Raw genomic sequence first — 20610 nt, 5'->3', positions numbered from 1 at the left:
CTAATGTCCACAGGCTCATGTTTAGAAGTAAACTCAAGTACACTGAACCAATACATATGACAAAAGTTTCTCAAATCTGGCACATGGTTTACACATAAAACAATAATTATCTAAGAGGAGCAATAAATACAAGACAAAACTTGATTCTATGGTTATATTTAAAATGTTGTAAATAGTCACAGACTGAAATGTTATGCACCTGTATGCTTTCAAAAAAAGCTTTCAAAAAAAGTTTGATACCATATTTTAGTCCCTTTCAAATATCTCTTGCAATACATTAGAAAATTATGCAACTCTGACAGAAATATTTTATAGATAAAACTATATTTCACTGATACAAGTAAGAATTACCACAGAAAAAAATATATTATGGTAAAAAAAGAAGTTATAAATTGCCCAGACTGACATTTTATCTACCTATATGCACCTATATGGTAGCATAGCATACTTTAGTCTCTTTCAAATAAATGCAGCAATTTTTTAGAAAATGATGCAAATTTGACAGAAATATTTTATAGATAAAATAATATTTCTCTGTTATAAGTACAAATTACCACAGATAAAATATACCATGGAAATAAAGGTTATAAATTGCCCAGACTGACATATTATCCACACCTTTATGCTTTCTGCCTCAGCCAGTCATGCTAAATGCATGCAATGCAAAATGTAATGATATTATGAGCAAAGCTAAGGTGATTTCTAAGCAGACTTTAGACAGTATTGAAGTAAAACAAGTAAGCTATAACTGATTTCAAGATTACATGCATAAAATCTAACTTTGGAGTTTGAGAGCAGCCTTTTCAAACCACATGGCTGCAGGATGCAACAAACAGCTCCGGTAGCTTAGCTTAGCTTAGGTTCACTACTAATCACTTATTTGTGTAAAACTGCTGCATACTTTACAAACTACTAAACAAACGAGACTAAAAAGGTATCTGATAAACTCTCCACACGTATTTATTTCCATCTAGATGGACATAAAAAACATTACAATCGATTCAGAAAGGAGAGTTATGCAGCTGACTGACTAAACTTAGAACGCAACTCTCAGAATCACCTCGGCTTTTCCGAAGCGTAAACACTAATAATATTACAATTTTACCATTAAAGCCAAGTTTTCTGAGTAGAAATGAAAAGTAATAACACTAATAAACAGTTTTAAAATAAATCTTACCTTATTTCACTGACAGAATTTCTCTTTCTGTGTTGTTATCCAGTCGACTGTCTCAGCAGCGCTCCGTGTGAGGGCGGGGCGAATGAAAAAAATAAATTCTCCGCCTTCTCATTAAATATGCAAACCAGCCACGACACAAACCGCTTGACCAATAACATTGCCTTTTAGCCTGGGTTGTCAGCTACCTGGGGCAGTTTTCAGATTTACAATCAGTGATTGGACGGCGGAGATATAAGGCTTCAAGCCATCGAAATTATTGTTTCGAAATTTGAATGGGCCGGCTGTAAAGGGTTAAATGAACAAGGACACATACAGTATATTCGGTCACTATTAAAAATGTACAAATGTATTCACCCAACAAACACAACTATACATTAACCGCTGTTTGGTGATATGCTATGATGGTAACTTTGTGAGAAAGTAAAGCACTAGAAACAAGAAATCAGACCGCTTTAAACAACTGAATTTATCAACATTTACTGTGATTGATAAACTCTGTGTGTAATGAATGCATCACAGATAATGTGTATAAGAATATTAGAGTAAAAAATGTATGATTTAATACAGCTTCTCAGATTTTAGACAGTTGCACTTATCTACCAAATCAAGTACATGCGTAAACTCTTGACTATTTGGATACTTTTAGTCGTATGATCTTTAAATATGACTAAAGCTGGCTGTACGATAAACTATTATGTAAGCCGTACAATTTACCGATTAAGTAAAACCTGTTTAATCCGTGGATATGAAAATATTTATTTGTTTTTATATATGTTAAGAGTAAAATAAAGCATGTAAACTAAATCATTGATCTGTAACTATTAATGGCAGATTTATTAAACACTACTGTAATTTAATGTAACCCATGTTTATAATGATAAACTGAATGGCACAATACAATTTTTTACTGTATATATTTTAATAAAAAATGTTTTGTATCAAAACCACATGATAGTTACATTTAACAATCACATTGCATGTCCCCCTTGATGAAATCAGTTTTACAGTAATGATCAGTAAAAGTTTGTCTGTTTTAATGAAGCGATGATGAACAATGATAACTGAATCTGGTAATATCTAGTACTGATATCAAGTACAATCAGACATACGTATCTGATACCTTGCACCGGACTTTCTCTTGTTACAACCAGAAAAGTTTAACACTACCTGCTTTATGATGATATTAAAATAACCCATACTATTGTTTCTAAGGAAAGAGTAGGGGGGAAATCCTGATGTCTCCTGTGTCCTGTTAAGCTCAATTTTCTTGTTTCATATACCCATCATTCATGGTGAATGTGTTGAAAATGCTCACATTATCTGTGTGTAAAAATGTATGTCTAAAATAAATATAACTTCAGATGAATCCGGCATTTCAAGAAATAGCTTGAGCAGTATTTTTATTATTTCTAGTAACATAGTCTGAACATTTCTGACAACAGTTTAAAACAGTTCTATGGCCTAATACATTATGTATTGCGATGAAATAGGAATTTTAATTGTGTCAATACAGACACATTTTATCTATAAACCGGTTATATTTAATGATAAGCCCAAATTGAAAACCTTCCAACTTCTAAAAGATGATATCGAGCAACAAATGAAATTAAGAAGAAATGAGTCTTTACATTCTTTTGAAGAATACTAAACTCTTGTGCATCATATTATTGAGCTAACAAAGTTTGCCAACTGTTTTGTAGGCAGAACAGTATGAGTGAATGTTTATACATTTCCCTTCTTGAGTTTGAGGTGTAAATATGTTATTTCACTTTTTTTTTTCTTTTCTTTTTTGTGTGTGTTAATCTTACAGTTACAATCATGTATTTCACCATAATCTTTTTTATTTCAAGCAAGATTCTAGATATGATAAACTTATTTAGTTAAAAACAATAGATGATACTTTACAAAGTCCGAATGACAAGATCAGTCTTGTTAATTACTAACTATACATAATTATATGAACAATACATTTTTTAAGTTTATTTGTTCACCGACATCCGCTCTAGCAATTTGCATGTCTTCAGTAGCAATCAGTTTGCATGATCACAAAGTGACCTTATCTGACGAATATGGCCTGTCTTTCTTTCTTGACTGTATTTTTCTTTGGTTTTATTGCATACGGCTGTTTGTAAAATGGTTTGTATTTAGTTGCAGCGAGAACTTATAGCTTTATCGGTTGATGTAAAAACATTTAAATAATTATTTAAGACATTTAAACTTAAAGGCCTTTCTTCTACAACATTCTGTGTCAATTCTGTAATACTATGGATGATTATAAATCTAAGTTTTTAATATTTATAAACAATAATAATAACCAAGTGCAATGGACTTAACAAAAAACTTCACAGCATTATTGATAACCTAGTATATGTAGTGAACAATAATTAACTAGAATAATTAAACAACATATGTGATGCATGTACTGAGTTAAGAGTTTTGTCACTTTAAAAAGTGATCCTGTGTGACTTTTCATACTTTGGATTGTACTACTGCTGTGTTGTGAAGAATATGTTGAAAGTATAACTGTGCCAGCATTAATGTTTCTCATTTTGATGTAAGCAGGAAAATGTGTGCTCTTATGTTAAAGGAATAAATTATAACCTTATATTATGTACCATTCTATAGCATTAGTGATTACAATGGACAAGAATCTTAAATCATTCCTGTACCAAGAAAAGAACAAAAACAACAAAAAACAATAACTTATGTAAATGTATTACCTACCCTGCCACCTCATTAGCATCACTCATCAAACCTTCTTACAACATGATTAGACCCAAACAAATATGTGTCACGCTTGGAGCCTCAGGGTGATCCTGTGCTCCAGTGTGCCACGCCCTTCTCTCCCCAGTCTCCAGCCAGCCTCCCTCTCCTGATTGGTTAGCTGGGGCTAATTAGCCCCAGCTGCTACTATTTAGGAGAGGCTCAGGGAAAGGCTGGTTGGAGACTATTGCATGGTAACTCTGTTTGCGTCTGGGATCTCGGCTCCTGGTACTCTGTCCGTTCTTGCTCTGTTTGCTCTGTTTGCTCTGTTTGCTCTGTTTGCTCTGTTTGCTCTGTTTGCTCTGTTTGCTCTGTTTGCTCTGTTTGCTCTGTCTGCTCTGTTTGACCTGTTTCGTCGGTTTCGCCTGTTTAACCTGTTTAGCCTGTTTGTTTGCCCCGTTAGCCTGTTTAGCCCCGTTAGCCTGTTTGTTTGCCCCGTTAGCCTGTTTAGCCCCGTTAGCCTGTTTAGCCTGTCCGTTAGCCTGTTTAGCCCCGTTAGCCTGTTTAGCCTGTCCGATAGCCTGTTTAGCCCCGTTAGCCTGTTTAGCCTGTCCGTTAGCCTGTTTAGTCTGTTTAGCCGGTTTAGTCTTTGTTTCGCCTGTCCGTTAGTCCTGTTCAGTCCTGTTCTGTCAGTTTACCCTGTCTTGTCTTTATTGTTATTAAATATAGTTTCTGTCACACATCTCCGCGTTTGTGTCCGCCCCTCCTGTCCGTCTAGCCCACAAACCGTTACAGAATAGTCTCCCCCGTTAGGACACAGCGAGATGTTACTGGTTTATACTTTCCCAGACTTTGGCTCTATGAGGTTTCCTCAAGTCTTCCCGCTTAGTAGGCCGGCTCCTTATGATGGAAGCAACCATAGGGTTGAAGGCTTCCTTCTACAGAGCCAGCTCTACCTGCAGAACCTTCTGGACCCCCAGCCAACTGAAATCGACAAGGTTCGATTTATGATGTCTCGGCTGAGGGGTGCTGCTCGTGAGTGGGCTAAGCAGCTTTGGTCTGACAGGGGAGTTGAGCTGAACTCGGTGAAGGATTTCGAGGGCCTCATGAGAACCAAATGTTCATGTAGCAAAGTGCCCACTGCAGCTTATACCTGGCATCCAGTGCCCACTGAGGAGGTTAAATTTTCCCCAGTGCCCACTGCGGATGTGGTCCAGGAGCCAGTGCCCGCTTATAAAGCTCGTGACTGTCCCAAGTCCACGTTAGGAGCCAGTCAATATTAATTAGGTCCTGTTTCCTGTTTCAACCCCAAGGGCTCCGGGGGTCCTTCTGTGTGTTCGCCGGCTCCAGTGTTTTCGCAGCTGAGTCTAGTTTCTCCAGGGTCCAAACAGCTGACTTTTGACGCATATCCAGGGTCCAAGCAGCTGATTTCGGACGCCTCTCCAGTGTTTTCGCAGCTGAGTCCAGTTTCTCCAGGGTCCAAACAGCTGACTTTTGACGCATATCCAGGGTCCAAGCAGCTGATTTCGGACGCCTCTCCAGTGTTTTCGCAGCTGAGTCCAGTTTCTCCAGGGTCCAAACAGCTGACTTCTGACGCATATCCAGGGTCCAAGCAGCTGATTTCGGATGCCTCTCCAGTGTTTTCGCAGCTGAGTCCAGTTTCTCCAGGGTCCAAACAGCTGACTTTTGACGCATATCCAGGGTCCAAGCAGCTGATTTCGGACGCCTCTCCAGTGTTTTCGCAGCTGAGTCTAGTTTCTCCAGGGTCCAAACAGCTGACTTTTGACGCATATCCAGGGTCCAAGCAGCTGATTTCGGATGCCTCTCCAGTGTTTTCGCAGCTGAGTCCAGTTTCTCCAGGGTCCAAACAGCTGACTTCTGACGCATATCCAGGGTCCAAGCAGCTGATTTCGGATGCCTCTCCAGTGTTTTCGCAGCTGAGTCCAGTTTCTCCAGGGTCCAAACAGCTGACTTCTGACGCATATCCAGGGTCCAAGCAGCTGATTTCGGACACCTCTCCAGTGTTTTCGCAGCTGAGTCCAGTTTCTCCAGGGTCCAAACAGCTGACTTCTGACGCATATCCGGGGTCCAAGCAGCTGATTTCGGACGCCTCTCCAGTGTTTTCGCAGCTGAGTCCAGTTTCTCAAGGGTCCACGCAGCTGACTCCGGACGCCTCCTCTCAAGGGTCCACGCAGCTGACTCCGGACGCCTCCTCTCAAGGGTCCACGCAGCTGACTCCGGAAGCCTCCTCGCCAGGGTCCTCGCAGTTGACTCCGGACGCCTCTCCAGGGTCCTCACAGCCGTTTCAAGGAGTTTCTCAAGGATTTTCGCAGCTGACTTCGGACGCCTCTCCAGGGTCCTCACAGCTGAGTGATGTTTCTCCAGTGTTTTCGCAGCGGATTTCGGACGCCTCTCCAGGGTCCTCACAGCTGAATGACATTTCTCCAGTGTTTTCCCAAGTGACTTCGGACGCCTCTCCAGGGTCCTCACAGCTGAGTGATGTTTCTCTAGTGTTTTCGCAGCTAACCCCGGACGCCTCTCCAGGGTCCTCACAGCTGAGTGACGTTTCTCTAGTGTTTTCGCAGCTGACTTCGGACGCCTCTCCAGGGTCCTCGCAGCTGAATGACGTTTCTCCAGTGTTTTCGCAGCTGACTTCGGACGCCTCTCCAGGGTCCTCGCAGCTGAATGACGTTTCTCCAGTGTTTTCGCAGCTGACTTCGGACGCCTCTCCAGGGTCCTCGCAGCTGTATGACGTTTCTCCAGTGTTTTCGCAGCTGATTTCGGATGCCTCTCCAGGGTCCTCGCCGCTGAATGACGTTTCTCCAGTGTTTTCTCAAGTGACTTCGGACGCCTCTCAAGGGTCCTCGCAGCTGACTCTGGACGCCTCTTCTCAAGGGTCCACGCAGCTGACTCCGGACGCCTCTTCTCAAGGGTCAACGCAGCTGACTCCCGAAGCCTCTTCGCCAGGCTCATCGCAGCTGACTCCCGAAGCCTCTTCGCCAGGCTCACCGCAGCTGACTCCCGAAGCCTCTTCGCCAGGCTCACCGCAGCTGACTCCCGAAGCCTCTTCGCCAGGCTCACCGCAGTTGATTTCTGTTCCCGAATTGGCGTCCCTCGGCGACGCTCCTGTTCCCGAGTTGGCGCATCCCGATGGCGCTCCTGTTCCCGAGTTGGCGCATCCCGATGGCGCTCCTGTTCCCGAGTTGGCGCATCCCGATGGCGCTCCTGTTCCCGAGTTGGCGCATCCCGATGGCGCTCCTGTTCCCGAGTTGGCGCATCCCGATGGCGCTCCTGTTCCCGAGTTGGCGCATCCCGATGGCGCTCCGGTTCCCGAGTTGGCGCATCCCGATGGCGCTCCGGTTCCCGAGTTGGCGCATCCCGATGGCGCTCCGGTTCCCGAGTTGGCGCATCCCGATGGCGCTCCTGTTCCCGAGTTGGCGCATCCCGATGGCGCTCCTGTTCCCGAGTTGGCGCATCCCGATGGCGCTTCTGTTCCTGAGTTGGTGTCCTCCGACGGCACTTCTGTTCCTGAGTTGGTGTCCTCCGACGGCACTTCTGTTCCTGAGTTGGTGTCCTCCGACGGCACTTCTGTTCCTGAGTTGGTGTCCTCCGACGGCACTTCTGTTCCTGAGTTGGTGTCCTCCGACGGCACTTCTGTTCCTGAGTTGGTGTCCTCCGACGGCACTTCTGTTCCTGAGTTGGTGTCCTCCGACGGCACTCCTGTTCCTGAGTTGGCGCCCCCTGATGGCGCTCCTGTTCCAGAGTTGGTGTCCTTTGATGGTGCTTCTGTTCCCAAATTGGCGCCCTCCGATGGCGCTCTTGTTCCCGAGTCGGTGCCCCCTGATGGCACTCCTGTCTCCAAAGGCGCTCCTGTCAAGTCAGCACCCCCAGAGGGTGATCCTGGTTCTTTATCAGCACCCACCGACGGCGCTTCTGAACTTTTGTCATGCCTGCCTCAGAATTTTTTGAATGACTTCGAATTTGCCCCTCAAGGTCCAGGACCTCCTTTTTGTTTTGTATTTGGGCACGCCAGGAGTCGTGCCTTCGGGGAGGGGCCTACTGTCACGCTTGGAGCCTCAGGGTGATCCTGTGCTCCAGTGTGCCACGCCCTTCTCTCCCCAGTCTCCAGCCAGCCTCCCTCTCCTGATTGGTTAGCTGGGGCTAATTAGCCCCAGCTGCTACTATTTAGGAGAGGCTCAGGGAAAGGCTGGTTGGAGACTATTGCATGGTAACTCTGTTTGCGTCTGGGATCTCGGCTCCTGGTACTCTGTCCGTTCTCGCTCTGTTTGCTCTGTTTGCTCTGTTTGCTCTGTCTGCTCTGTTTGACCTGTTTCGTCGGTTTCGCCTGTTTCGTCTGTTTAACCTGTTTAGTCTGTTTAGCCTGTTTGTTTGCCCCGTTAGCCTGTTTAGCCCCGTTAGCCTGTTTGTTTGCCCCGTTAGCCTGTTTAGCCCCGTTAGCCTGTTTAGCCTGTCCGTTAGCCTGTTTAGCCCCGTTAGCCTGTTTAGCCTGTCCGTTAGCCTGTTTAGCCCCGTTAGCCTGTTTAGCCTGTCCGTTAGCCTGTTTAGTCTGTTTAGCCGGTTTAGTCTTTGTTTCGCCTGTCCGTTAGTCCTGTTCAGTCCTGTTCTGTCAGTTTACCCTGTCTTGTCTTTATTGTTATTAAATATAGTTTCTGTCACACATCTCCGCGTTTGTGTCCGCCCCTCCTGTCCGTCTAGCCCACAAACCGTTACAATATGTTGATAACCACAGGTGAAATTTATGGCTGCATCGCTTTAAGAAAGTGTTATTGGGAAAAAAACCTTGTGTGAAACTACTTAATGATTAAAATAATATTATTTTTACACAAAACGCTGTGCAAATGTGTAGCAAGCTAACTACTTCAATGCAAAAACAGCAAGTAAAAGCATCTTAAATACTATAATAATAATATTAAATAACTCTATTTATATAACTTTTTCACAAACTCAGCGATACTTATGATAGGTATAACGAAGAAGAGGAAAACATAAAAATCAGTAAAAGATGGATGAAGAAAAGTAATGAGCTGTAAAGAAGAAAGTTTTTAGTTGATCTTTGAAGAAAGAGATGGAAGAGCAGAACAGAAATTGTGGGAGAGAGTGGGCTCCAGAGTTTAAATGCAGTAGATCTGAAGGACGGATGCACCATCCACATTCGAACAAAGACTGGAAAAGTTTTGGGGGCAACAAGCAAAATTTCAGTTGTATTTTAAGTTGTAATTGTTTTAAGTGTAATTAGTGGTTTAGCAATACGTTTAGCTATAGGTGTATTATAAAGTTATACATGTGTTATACATGTATAAAAATTTATTTGGTAACTTTTTCATTTTGGGATTAAGTATTTATCTAGTGTGTAGTTCTATAGGTTAATAAGCTAATAAGAAAATGTATGTGGAACCTTTATCCACATTGTATAAAACTAAATTTGACAGCACAATCACTTGCTAAATCCCAGAACCTGTAGAGGAGGTGGGAGATAGGAGGTTGATAGCCAAGCTGTCATTCATCCTAGACATCACCACACATCCACTACATGAGGAGACCTACCAAGCTCTTCTCCGCCCCCCCTGTGTAAGAAGGAGCACTACCGCATGTCCGTTATTCCAGCAGCCATCAGGACAACAGTAATAATATATAATAATCTCACTCATACCCAATCTTACATGTTCATGGTGTAATAACAAGTGCAATATGTAATTTATTTACAATAAGTGCAATAACCTAATATTCTCCTTGGGAGTGACAAGGATGGATAAGGTTAGGAATGAGATAATCAGAGGTACAGCACAGGTTAAACAACTAGGAGATAAAGTTAGAGAGGCCAGACTGAGATGGTTTGGACATGTCCAGAGGAGGGACAGTGGGTATATTGGTAGAAGGTTGTTAGATATGCAGCTGCCAGGAAAAAGACAAAGAGGAAGACCAAAGAGGAGGTATATGGATGCAGTTAGAGAGGACATGGAAGTAGTTGGGGTGAGGACAGAGGACGCAGTGGACAGAGTGAGATGGAGGAGGATGACTCGCTGTGGCAACCCCTGAAAAGGGAAAAGTCAAAAGAAGAAGAAGAAGTGCAATAACCTAATATATTATGTATATTTCTAATGTATATATTATTGTTAGATATTTTTTAGAGTAAATAATTACACACTATGTGTGCAATATTTTAATATTTCTTTCCATTTTTTTCCTGTCTTCATACTGCTGTAACAAGTTAATTTCCCTAAGGGGATCAATAAAGTCTTATCTTATCTTATCTTAATATATTTTGCCATTCACAAAATAAAATCTCTTGCTGAAAAAATGTCTTCAGTCTTAAGAAAATGTAGCTTTAGAGTGTTAGGAAAGGTGGCTATACGTTTAATGTAAAAAAAAACAAAAAAAAAACACTATACCTTAAACTAGCCTAATTTGTGATGGTATGTGTGTGTGTGTGTGTGTGTGTGTGTGTTTATGCTTGTTGTGTTGGCCTGTGAAGAAAAACTAAGTATCTCATTTATTTGTTTTATTAAACATTTAATTTAAAATACACATTTATATTTAGTTAGCATTAATCAATGGTGCATACTTTAAAACGCTAGCTTATAGCGCTTTTGTGTCTGAGTAGTGGTGGAATGTTGTGGGGTGGTGTAAGTGAATGTGGTTGATGTTTCTTTTAACAGACAAAACAGGGTATGTCATGCTACTCTTGTTCAACCCACAAAATGTCATAACCCCAAGAATCAAATAAGTTAATTTAGCTACCTTAAAGTGATCATGATGTCGGCTGTCATATGCATTGACATAATCTTTTTCTCCTTGGTGCAAAAATCTAATTGTTTCACTAACACAAGAACTAACAGTTGGGGTTGCTGAAAAATATCTAAAAAGATTTAACAGTCTGTGTAATATGGGTTTTCGTAAACCTTAGGAGACGTGTTTGTGCCCCCTCACCGTTTGTGGGGTGGTGGGGGATACACGTCTGGAAAGCCCCCTTTGTAGTAAAGATAACCTCAGTCTGTCTGCCGGTCTGTCCAATGTTATAAACCTTAAACATTAACATATATAGAGACATCGCACCTAATTGACTTTTGATGTTAGAAACTATGAGGTGCCCCTAACCAGATAAACCCTTGAGGTGTGGGGGTGTGTGGGGTGTGTGTGTGTGTGTGTGTGTTTATGCTTGTTGTGTTGGCCTGTGAAGAAAAACTAAGTATCTCATTTATTTAAAATATAATTTTATATTTAGTTAGTATTAATCAATGATGTTTGCTTTAATACACCAACTTAAATTGCTTTTGTGTCTGAGTAGTGTGGAGTGTGTGGGTGTGTGTGTGTGTGTGTGTGTGGGATGGGGGGGGTGCTGGGGTGTGGGGTGAGTGGGGTGGGAGAGGTGGGATGGGATGGGAGAGGTGGGTGGGTGGGTTGGGGTCTGTGGTGTTGGCCTGTGAAGAAAAACTAAGTATCTCATTTATTGTATTATTATACATTTTATTTTAAATATAATTTTATATTTAGTTAGCATTAATCAAATGATGTTTGCTTTAAGACACCAACTTAAATCGCTTTTGTGTCTGAGTAGTGTTAAGTGTGTGTGTGTGTGTGTGTGGGATGGGGGGGGTGCTGGGGTGTGGGGTGAGTGGGGTGGGAGAGGTGGGCGGGATGGGAGAGGTGGGCGGGTGGGCGTTCCATACCTATGTCAGTCAACATGACCTGTCAATCAAACTACCCAGTCACTCACATTGGGGGTCATAAATCAAGGTCATAAATCATATTTTGTATAGTGTATGATATTTACTACTCTGGTCATTTCTAAATCCTAAATGTACATTTTCCTGCTAAAATCTAAAATCTTCTCCACTAGACTAACAACTGATTTTTCACTCATCACAGGAAAACAAAGCTATAATGACAATGATAATATGACAAGAAGTATATTTTATGGATAAAAAAATTGATAACTATGTGAAAAAAATAATTGCTACATGTAGGAACTATATAAAGCTACAATGAAGAAAGAGGCTGTGACAGCAATGTCAAGGGTGGTCTGTCATGGCTGCCATCAATCAAAATGTCTACAGAAAAAGACAATTGCAATGCAACCATTATTCTTGCAATGCAACCATTATTACGACACCCAGGTCGACATTGGCTCAACAATGAGCGTGGTACAGCCAGGAGTATTAAAGTGCCACCAGTTCTGGCAGCCAGTGAATGTAAAAGTGAAGCCTGGGCACAGGTGTCCTGGGGTTTGATGCATAGGTTTCATTAAACATCACAATTCTACCAGCAGGAGTAGAAGGAGCAGCTGGAAGTGCTAATAGGAGATGCCTATTAGCACTTTCTGACATTGCCCACCTACTGCACCATCTTGCAGAGAAGGGGAGTGACTTTCGGTTGACAGAGGAAAGTCAACAGGCCTTTGACACTTTGAAGCAGTGCCTGTGTAAAGGTCTGATCCTGACACTTCTCTAAATGGATTAGCTATTTATCCTGGATACAGATGCCAGCAATCATGGTATAGGGGAGGTGTTAAGCTAGTGATCACTTTCTTGAGGAGCAAAAATACAATATGACCAAACAAGAGCTGCTGGCAGTGGACTCCCCCATTACTAATCAGGGAAATACATATCTAACCTAAAACCAAAAAAGGCAAGTGGGCCTGACAGTGTATTAAATGAAAACACAATAAAAAAAAAAAATCCAATTAGCCATCCTCAAACTATTCAAGTGTAGGTTACTTCCCTGACATCTGGAGTCAAGGTCTCACAACTCCCATTTTCAAAAGTGGAAATAAATTTAATCCTAATAATTATCGGGGCATCTGTGTGTAAGTAAGCAGGTAAAGGTTTTCAGCAGCATTATCAATTTTAGATTTATAGACTTCCTTATGAAACAGTATTGAGTAAAAGTCAGACTGGATTCATACCAAATCACATTAGATTATATTTACACCCTACACACCCTGTTTGATCCACATGTAAATCAGAACAATGTTTCATTAATTTAAAAAAATCCAATTTCCACTTCTACTCACAATTCAAAAAAAGAATTAAATATTGGCTACATCTAAAATACAGTGAACCTAGTCCTATCATTACAAAGCCATACAATGCCAAAAGCTGGGCAAAGAGAAGAGTTTCCTCACACAGCTGGTTCTGACACTGAATTCACTAACACACACAAACACTGTTAGATGTCAGGACCAGTCTATAATACAATCAATCAGACCAAAGCCAAATAATAACAGTTCAACAACAAAACTAGATCACCCATTGGAACACATAGACACAAGCACAAAGCAAAATGCATTGCTAGCTGGTCCTAAAAAGACAGTACACTGTAGCAGATACTTGAACACAGTGAGTGATCCGAAAGACAGAAACTTAGTTAACACAGCCTGGCCATGAAGACAACAAATACAAGAAATCCTGGCTTCCTAAAGAGCAAAGACTCTGCCAGCAGTGCGATAGCAACAATGTGGAGGTGGAGCTGCACTTTTTACATAATGTGCAAATATGAACAATTCTAAAAATCTAATCCCCCAATTTAATCGCCTCTGATATAAGGACAAACTGCCCATCCTGTAAGAAAAAATAACAGAAAGCTGCACTTTAGCAGGTCGATTATATCTGCTTGTCACATTATTAGGGACAGTGAGTGACAGTGAGTCTAAAACACTTATTGTTAAAAAAAAGTTTAACGTGACAACATAGAAACACTAAACCTCTCTTAATTATTACTGCTCATAAGTTCTCTCCACTAATGAAATTCCTCGCTCGTTTTAGTACAATAAGTCACATTAAGCTTCTCATGTGAATGCACCTTTACTGAACGGAATACAGTATTCCAACATTAAGCATCTCCATGATTAAGAAGCATAAGGAAACAATAAAGAAGTGAAGGTAAAGTGCATTTGTTATTTTGTTATTGATCTTTTATTGAACTGTCTTCAATTGTATTTCAGTGTTTTTCATGTTTTCCAGTGTATACGTGTCAAATATAACCCCATTATTTTACATAAGCTTAAAATATATGCAGTTTCACGGGACCATGGAGGGCATTAACAGATTTTCCATACATTCTTATAGGAAGAAATACCTTGAAACTCAATGCCTTTTAAATGTTGAGTTTCAAGGTAGCACTGTATATGGAAAATTGCCCAGTTTGTATTTTTCTTTTCCTTGCACACTATAAATATTATTTTGATGTTCTAAATGTTTTCTGTAATGTTCTTAAAGTTGCCCGTAATGCTGTAATTGGCTTTTTAATGGTGTTTATGTTTTCTTTGATATTTTTTATTTTATTATTACTGTTTTTTTTTATTTCTCTTTTATTCATTTGTGTTTATTGTTTGATGATGCTTTACCACTGATGTAACTGAACATGGTCATGTCAATAAACCACACTGAATTGAATTGATAAAAGCTACTTTTAGCTAATGACAACCTCAAGTTACAAATTCACCTACTGGTATGATTTAAGGTCAGGCACGTGCACAGATAGACCCCTAGTGGTGCTCAAGCACCTGCCCTTTTGCCCTGGATGAGAAAAGTGCCCTTTCTGCTAGAGCCCAATTTGTTTCTACATTCATCATTATTTAAAAATAAAAATTACCCTCTCTGTCATCAATTACCCCCAAAAGTGTTTTGATATCTGACGGGCAGTTATTTGAGTTCTTGAGAGAATTCTGCCCCGATCTGATCCGCCTTGCCCCTCCCTCCTCCTCTACTAATATATGTAGAAGGCTAAACATAATGCTCTATGATATAGAACAGCATACAAAAATGATGAATAAATAGGAAAATGTTATTTAGCTGTCTATTTGATTTGATTGGCATAAAAATAAGCCCACTGTTAACATTAACTACCCAAAGTGGGTTTCTGATTTGAAATCAAAGGTAGGTCTTAAGTTGAGCTACACGACAGTCTGGTGAGGTAAATTGATACTAGTAATGGTATATTATTAGTGTAATGCTTCAACTCTGTCAGAAATTATTATTGCACAACATTGATTTATCTCATTTACAAATTTTGCAGCATAATGCCAAGAAAAGAAAGGTTACAAAAGCAGAAAGAAAAGGAACTACAGGGTAGCAGCTCTCTTTTATCCTGGATTAGGCCATCTACCAGTAAAGCAAATGAGGCAGATGTATCAGATGTTTGGTTATTAAAAAGTGTGCACAATATGGCCTTGTTTTGCCTGTTTTTCATTTATTTATGCAATTTGATAATTTGATTTATTTGATTAGATGTGTATTGATTGTGTTAACAAAATAAATATATAAGTTAAATATCCTACTGTGGTTTTTTAATTATTATTATTTTATTAATAATTTTGGCGATGGGTGCCTTTTTTTGGCTTGAGCACCTGCCCCCAAAAATGTCTGTGCACGTGCCTGTTTAAGGTGGTCAACCAACTGAATAACAGAAGGAAACCCACATGGACACAGAGATAACATAACAAATTCTTTGCAGACAATGACAATCAGACCTAAGTCCTGAAAAAAAACATGCTATCCTGCAACAAATTAAATGTCACTATTCAACATCACTATTTTTTAAAACCTCATTTAGGATTTTTTGAGCTTTAGCCCATACAGAATACTCCATACCCCAACTGTTTTTTAATTTATATTCATTAACTGCTTTGTCCGTTGCTGTGGTGGATCAGGCATCACCTAAAAATGCTGGACACACGGCAGGAATACACCCAAGACCCAAGAATTCTATCACATTGTGACACACACACACATTCACTCACACTTAAGGACAAATCAGTGCAGCTAATTTACTTTCTGCATTTCTGGAGGGTGACAGGAAATCAGCATGGAGACCACATGTAAACCTACTGTTATTTTAATATTTGTATTACAAAATTATTTGAGTGGAATTATACTGACACTTGCTGCTTGTTATGAGGTAATTCTCCTAAAAAAATGACATCTTTTAAAAAAAATAAAAATCTAAATACAAACCGGTTGGGATGGTCATGAGTTGCAGCCTCTTACCTGCCGTTTGGTGTGCTCACTCATTTCACCAGGCATGTTGTAAGCACTGGTGATCAGTGTCCTGGCAATGTGGTAATAGTAGATTGAAATGATGCCAAGGGGAATTACAAAATAGATTAAGAAGATCATCACAGAATGAACCTTGGGATGCATCTCATTTGACAGTGGGTAGGGCACACATGCAGCAAAGGTGGAATTCCCATCTGACATATGTACCACTTGTGAGAAGACCGCTTCAGGAACAGCTAGGAGCACTGAGACCACCCAGATAGAAATGGCCTTTAAGCAGGTCCAGAATGTAGCACTGGATGTCTGGATGTCCATGGGGTTCACAATGGCTTTGTGTCTGGAATAAGAGTCAGATGGACCTACTTAGTACCGTGCATTATGGAACAATGTATAACCACTGCTGTGTTCTTTGATTATGATTTTGGGAGATTTGTGTTCTTAGAATGTACAGTAAAGAGAAAACACTTCTTTCTTTGGATAAAAGATTATTATTTATCCCCTTTATCTCCTGTTACCTTGATTTCACTGCCCTTTAGCTATTAATTATAGCTTTTAAATAAACCGTACATAATATAACCTCAGATTTGTCAATCTATCGTTCAGTCCTCAACAACGTCATGTTTTCCATATACTGACAGGATGCTAAACAAAATAGCTTATGATTATTATAAAACACCTTTTTATTGACCTATAATTATTGCATATGTTTCTGGAAAATATGAAAGATGAAAAGTGTACATAGTGGTTTTAGAAAGACGTGCTTTCATTAGGTGTTTGAGTGCGATGGGCGATGGGCCCTTGAGCAAGGCCCTCAAGGCACAACTGGACTATATACTTTGGATAAAGTGCCTGCTAAATGTCATGTAAAGGTTTCCTACATTTACCCACTAACCTACACACAGGAGCAAAGGTAGCCAGTGCACCTAACGATATGTTATAGAAAACTTGACTCTTAAAGCATTAGGAATACTGTATATGCATTTGGCTCACCTGTCCGCGCTGAGTGCTGTAAGGGTAAACACGGACACTCCAACTGATGTAAGCTGGATCACTCCAATCAATTTACAAGCCACGCCGCCAAAAACCCACTCCTCGTAGAAATAGCGTAACGCGTCCACAGGCACGCAGGTCACCAAGAGCAACAGATCTCCGATTGCCAAGCTGGAAATGAAGATGTTTGGCACGCTGCGCATGGAACTCGTCGTAATAAAGATCTTGACAAGTGTGATGTTGCCCAGCAAGCCCACACAAATGATAAGGATGTAAACGGACGGTATTACACAGCGAAGCACAAAGTGAACCGACTCCTGTGCGTCCGACGTCCATTCATCGCTGAAGTTACCGTAGCCGAAAACGTCCTTAAAAAATGATGCGTTGAAAGTAGTATTCATTTCTGACATGCTTTTGCAGAGAAATTTACTAAGTAAAGTTTGTACTAAAATTTACACTTTTTTACAATGTAAAAAAAAATCAAAATATTAAAACTGTTTCCCCTTTTATTAAATTCTCTTGTTTGGATGCATATAAATACTAGCTACTCTATGTATTCAAATATAGCACAAGAAAACAAAACTAAAGGCCACTAAAAGTAACCTGCTAAAAGATAAAATACTCCCTTTTCCAGGCAAACGTGACACCTGAAAGTACTCTCAGCATCACACAGTGCTTCTTCCCTCTGCTCTGCCGGTTCTAAGCGTGTGTGTGCGCACTTCTGTTGAGCCACCTTGGTGCCATTCTATGTGTGGCATGCAGGGGGGAGTGTACGAAAATCTAATAAATAACTAATCTCGATAGCTATCCGGGCTAGGTATTCTAGCTGTCACTTAATTGTATTACTTAATTGAATCTACTTAAATTCCCTGTCTTAAGCTAATTATATTTATAAACAACAGCTTATATAGAGAAAATAATTAGGTCGAACATAGATACATACAGATAGATATAGACTTATACATCAAAAATGATCTTTTTAAATTTTTCTATTTGAAGTCTATTTTGTTGCATTATACTATTAAAACTGGTATTAATTTCAATGTTAGTAAGCTATAGTTCATAAAGCCATAGTGTTAAGTGTGGCCATAACAGTCTATCAACAAACTAACTCAGTAAATACTCATAAATATAAGTCATTGCACTCTAACATTAGCTAACAGTAATACATTAAATACATAAAAAAACTAATTCCCCTTAAAAATCTTTCATAATTTATAATTATAATATTTTCTCTGTGGTTTAGATTGTTAACCAAATGTTAAAAAATGTATTTAATACCATGTAGAAGCCCCTTTGGCAGCATTTACAGCTGCAAGTCTTCATCATTTTAAACAATCTGACAGACATTGAGGATCTGCCATGAAAAATGGGCTTCTACAAAGTGCTGAATAAAGAGTCCAAATACTTTTGCAAATGAGAGATTTCAGTCTTTGATTTTTATTAATTTAAGAAAAAACTTTTGATTGCTCAGGTGTTCCAGCTGTCCAACATGGTAGCATTACACTGCTAAGATCCAAGTTTGATAGTCAGCTATTCCAGCCAGGTGGTCAGCAAGGGAGGTTACCTTGTCTGCCATTACGTGAACTCATCTCTGTGACTTGCAAGTTACCAGCTTAGTGTTAGGGGGATTTATACTAAGATAAGTGTGACTCTCTCTGCACAGTAAAGTGGCTGGCTTATGCAGTGCACATGTGGGAAGGGAATGTGTAGTGGTACTCAGCCCTTCTGCAGCCATAGTGGGTTGGTGCAAACAGCAGGGGATTGTAATTAGATTGGGGGATAAAGGGGGAAAAATTAAAACATGCTTTTACTTTATTATGGGTTAACTGTAGATTATTGGGTAAAAATGGAAAATACATCCTTTCAAAACTAAATCCACAACACAATAAAGTGTGCAAAAAGTCAAGGTGTCTGACTATTAATTCTACACTGTATATATTTCTGATTGTTGAGATAAGGGACAAAACGTGTTTTAGGTTTTCTATTTCTTTGTAAATATTACATTATTTAAACACTAACTATGTTTACTGATACGTTTACAGAAACACTGTAATATTAACCAAACATGTTATAACAGTAACAGACAGCAATGATTCGAAAATGTATGTAAACATTTTGTATATATACACTTATTTTAAATATAATGGCTGCAACATGTGTCAAAACTATTAGGACAAGGGCTTGTTTACTACTGTGTTACATCACCTATCCTTTTAACAATGTTTTGTGAATCTTTTAAAGTGAGGACACTAATTGTTATAATATACGGTATAATATATTTTATGTAACTGACTTCATGCCCCTACAGTATAACACAGTAAAAAAGTGTGTACCTCAAAAAGCTTTGGCTGTTACTCAAATATTCAAAAAATTTTATGAACTGTATATAAAAATTGACATAAAGATTTTCACAAATGGCTGCCCATTAAAGCTACAAAATATTTTTGTAGTCAATTTTGATTTTAAAATACAAATAAGATGTATATGAATTCAGGGGTCTGATTCTGCTCTTCATAATGCATAATGCATTTCCAGCAGGACAGATCTGAGCTGCAGACAGGCTAGCAAAATGCACACAGTCTGTGCCTACAAAGATACACAGTGGTAGCATCTTTAGAATGAGGTCCAGCAATGTAATGCTGAAATAACCATGGGAAAAGATGTTGCCATGATGGCAGCATATGTCTTTCTAGTATCCCAATATACACATCAGCATTAACAATACATTTACACATAAAAGTCGCCCATGCTGTGGGCACTGATCCACTCCGCACTATGACAAACATTGCTTTTGAATTCTTTGCTGATGTGGTCTGGATGGTCCTCTTCGTCCCTGCGCAAGGAACTCAACGTCAGTTTTTCCAAAAAACATGGACACATTAGACCACAGCACACAACAGTGTTTTAGGTTGCATTTCTTGAGGCAGAAGTGGACAGGTGACAATTTCTTCCAAACCCATGAAAACAGTGAAAATGGAATATTCTATAAACATTTTGCTCTTATTTTGCTACTGTCCCAACTTTTTTGCTTGTATCAAATGTAAAATTTATTTATATTGATTTTATTATTTGTTTATATAAAATATTAATGCCTTAGACACAAGATAAATGTAGACACATTTGTTTATGAATAATTAAATAATTTAAGTTTAAAAAGAACTATATTCACATTATATTACTATTCATGCACAGATGGGTCAGCTTTCTCCAATGCCCTCTGTCTCATGTTGACTATTGGAGGCTAGTCCGTGATAATCCAATCCACATTATGAAGTTGTCAATCCAGATTGTTCTTTCTCCTGTCATGTAGGTGCCTTATCACTTGCCCAACGTGTTGCAACTTGTGAGACTTAATGTCATTCAGTAGCTCCTTTTATGTTATGGCCATCTTGTAAACTTGCTCAGTTATTTCTGTACTTTGTCACTGCCTGTCCAGGGTGAGCAGTGACTTGAGATTCTTAGATGTTTCTCATGGGTTTTTTTACTTTCTGGTTGAGTCATCTCATGGAAGATTTTTTGTAGGCCATCCATTACCACTGGATTAAAGAAGAATTACCACAGTTTAAAGATTTCTCCGATTAGAGACTAATATAGGTATCATATTGTAATGCGGGGTCTAAGGACCGAGACAAGAGGGGCGGACACACACGCAGAGATGTATATATGAACAAAGGTTTATTTAATAACGACAGCAGAACACAAATGCTATAAACTTGGACAAAA

The 20610-nt window shown here is 39.8% G+C and overlaps 1 protein-coding gene across 1 annotated transcript in view; it reads right to left on the bottom strand.

Moving 5' to 3' along the window:
* The window catches only part of nmbr (neuromedin B receptor), a 44615-nt gene extending 27330 nt beyond the window's left edge, over window positions 1–17285 (bottom strand). The window contains exons 1-2 of the mRNA XM_063002475.1: window positions 16885–17285; window positions 15886–16231 (exon numbers count right to left, since the gene is read on the bottom strand). Of these exons, the coding sequence (XP_062858545.1) occupies window positions 15886–16231; window positions 16885–17285 (747 nt within the window). The remainder of the gene's footprint in view (window positions 1–15885; window positions 16232–16884) is intronic.
* Between the last annotated feature and the right edge of the window lie 3325 nt (window positions 17286–20610).

This window comes from Trichomycterus rosablanca, chromosome 9 (assembly GCF_030014385.1).
Source record: "Trichomycterus rosablanca isolate fTriRos1 chromosome 9, fTriRos1.hap1, whole genome shotgun sequence".
NCBI classification, from domain to species: Eukaryota; Metazoa; Chordata; class Actinopteri; order Siluriformes; family Trichomycteridae; genus Trichomycterus; species Trichomycterus rosablanca.
This window is presented reverse-complemented; position numbering and strand designations above follow the sequence as displayed.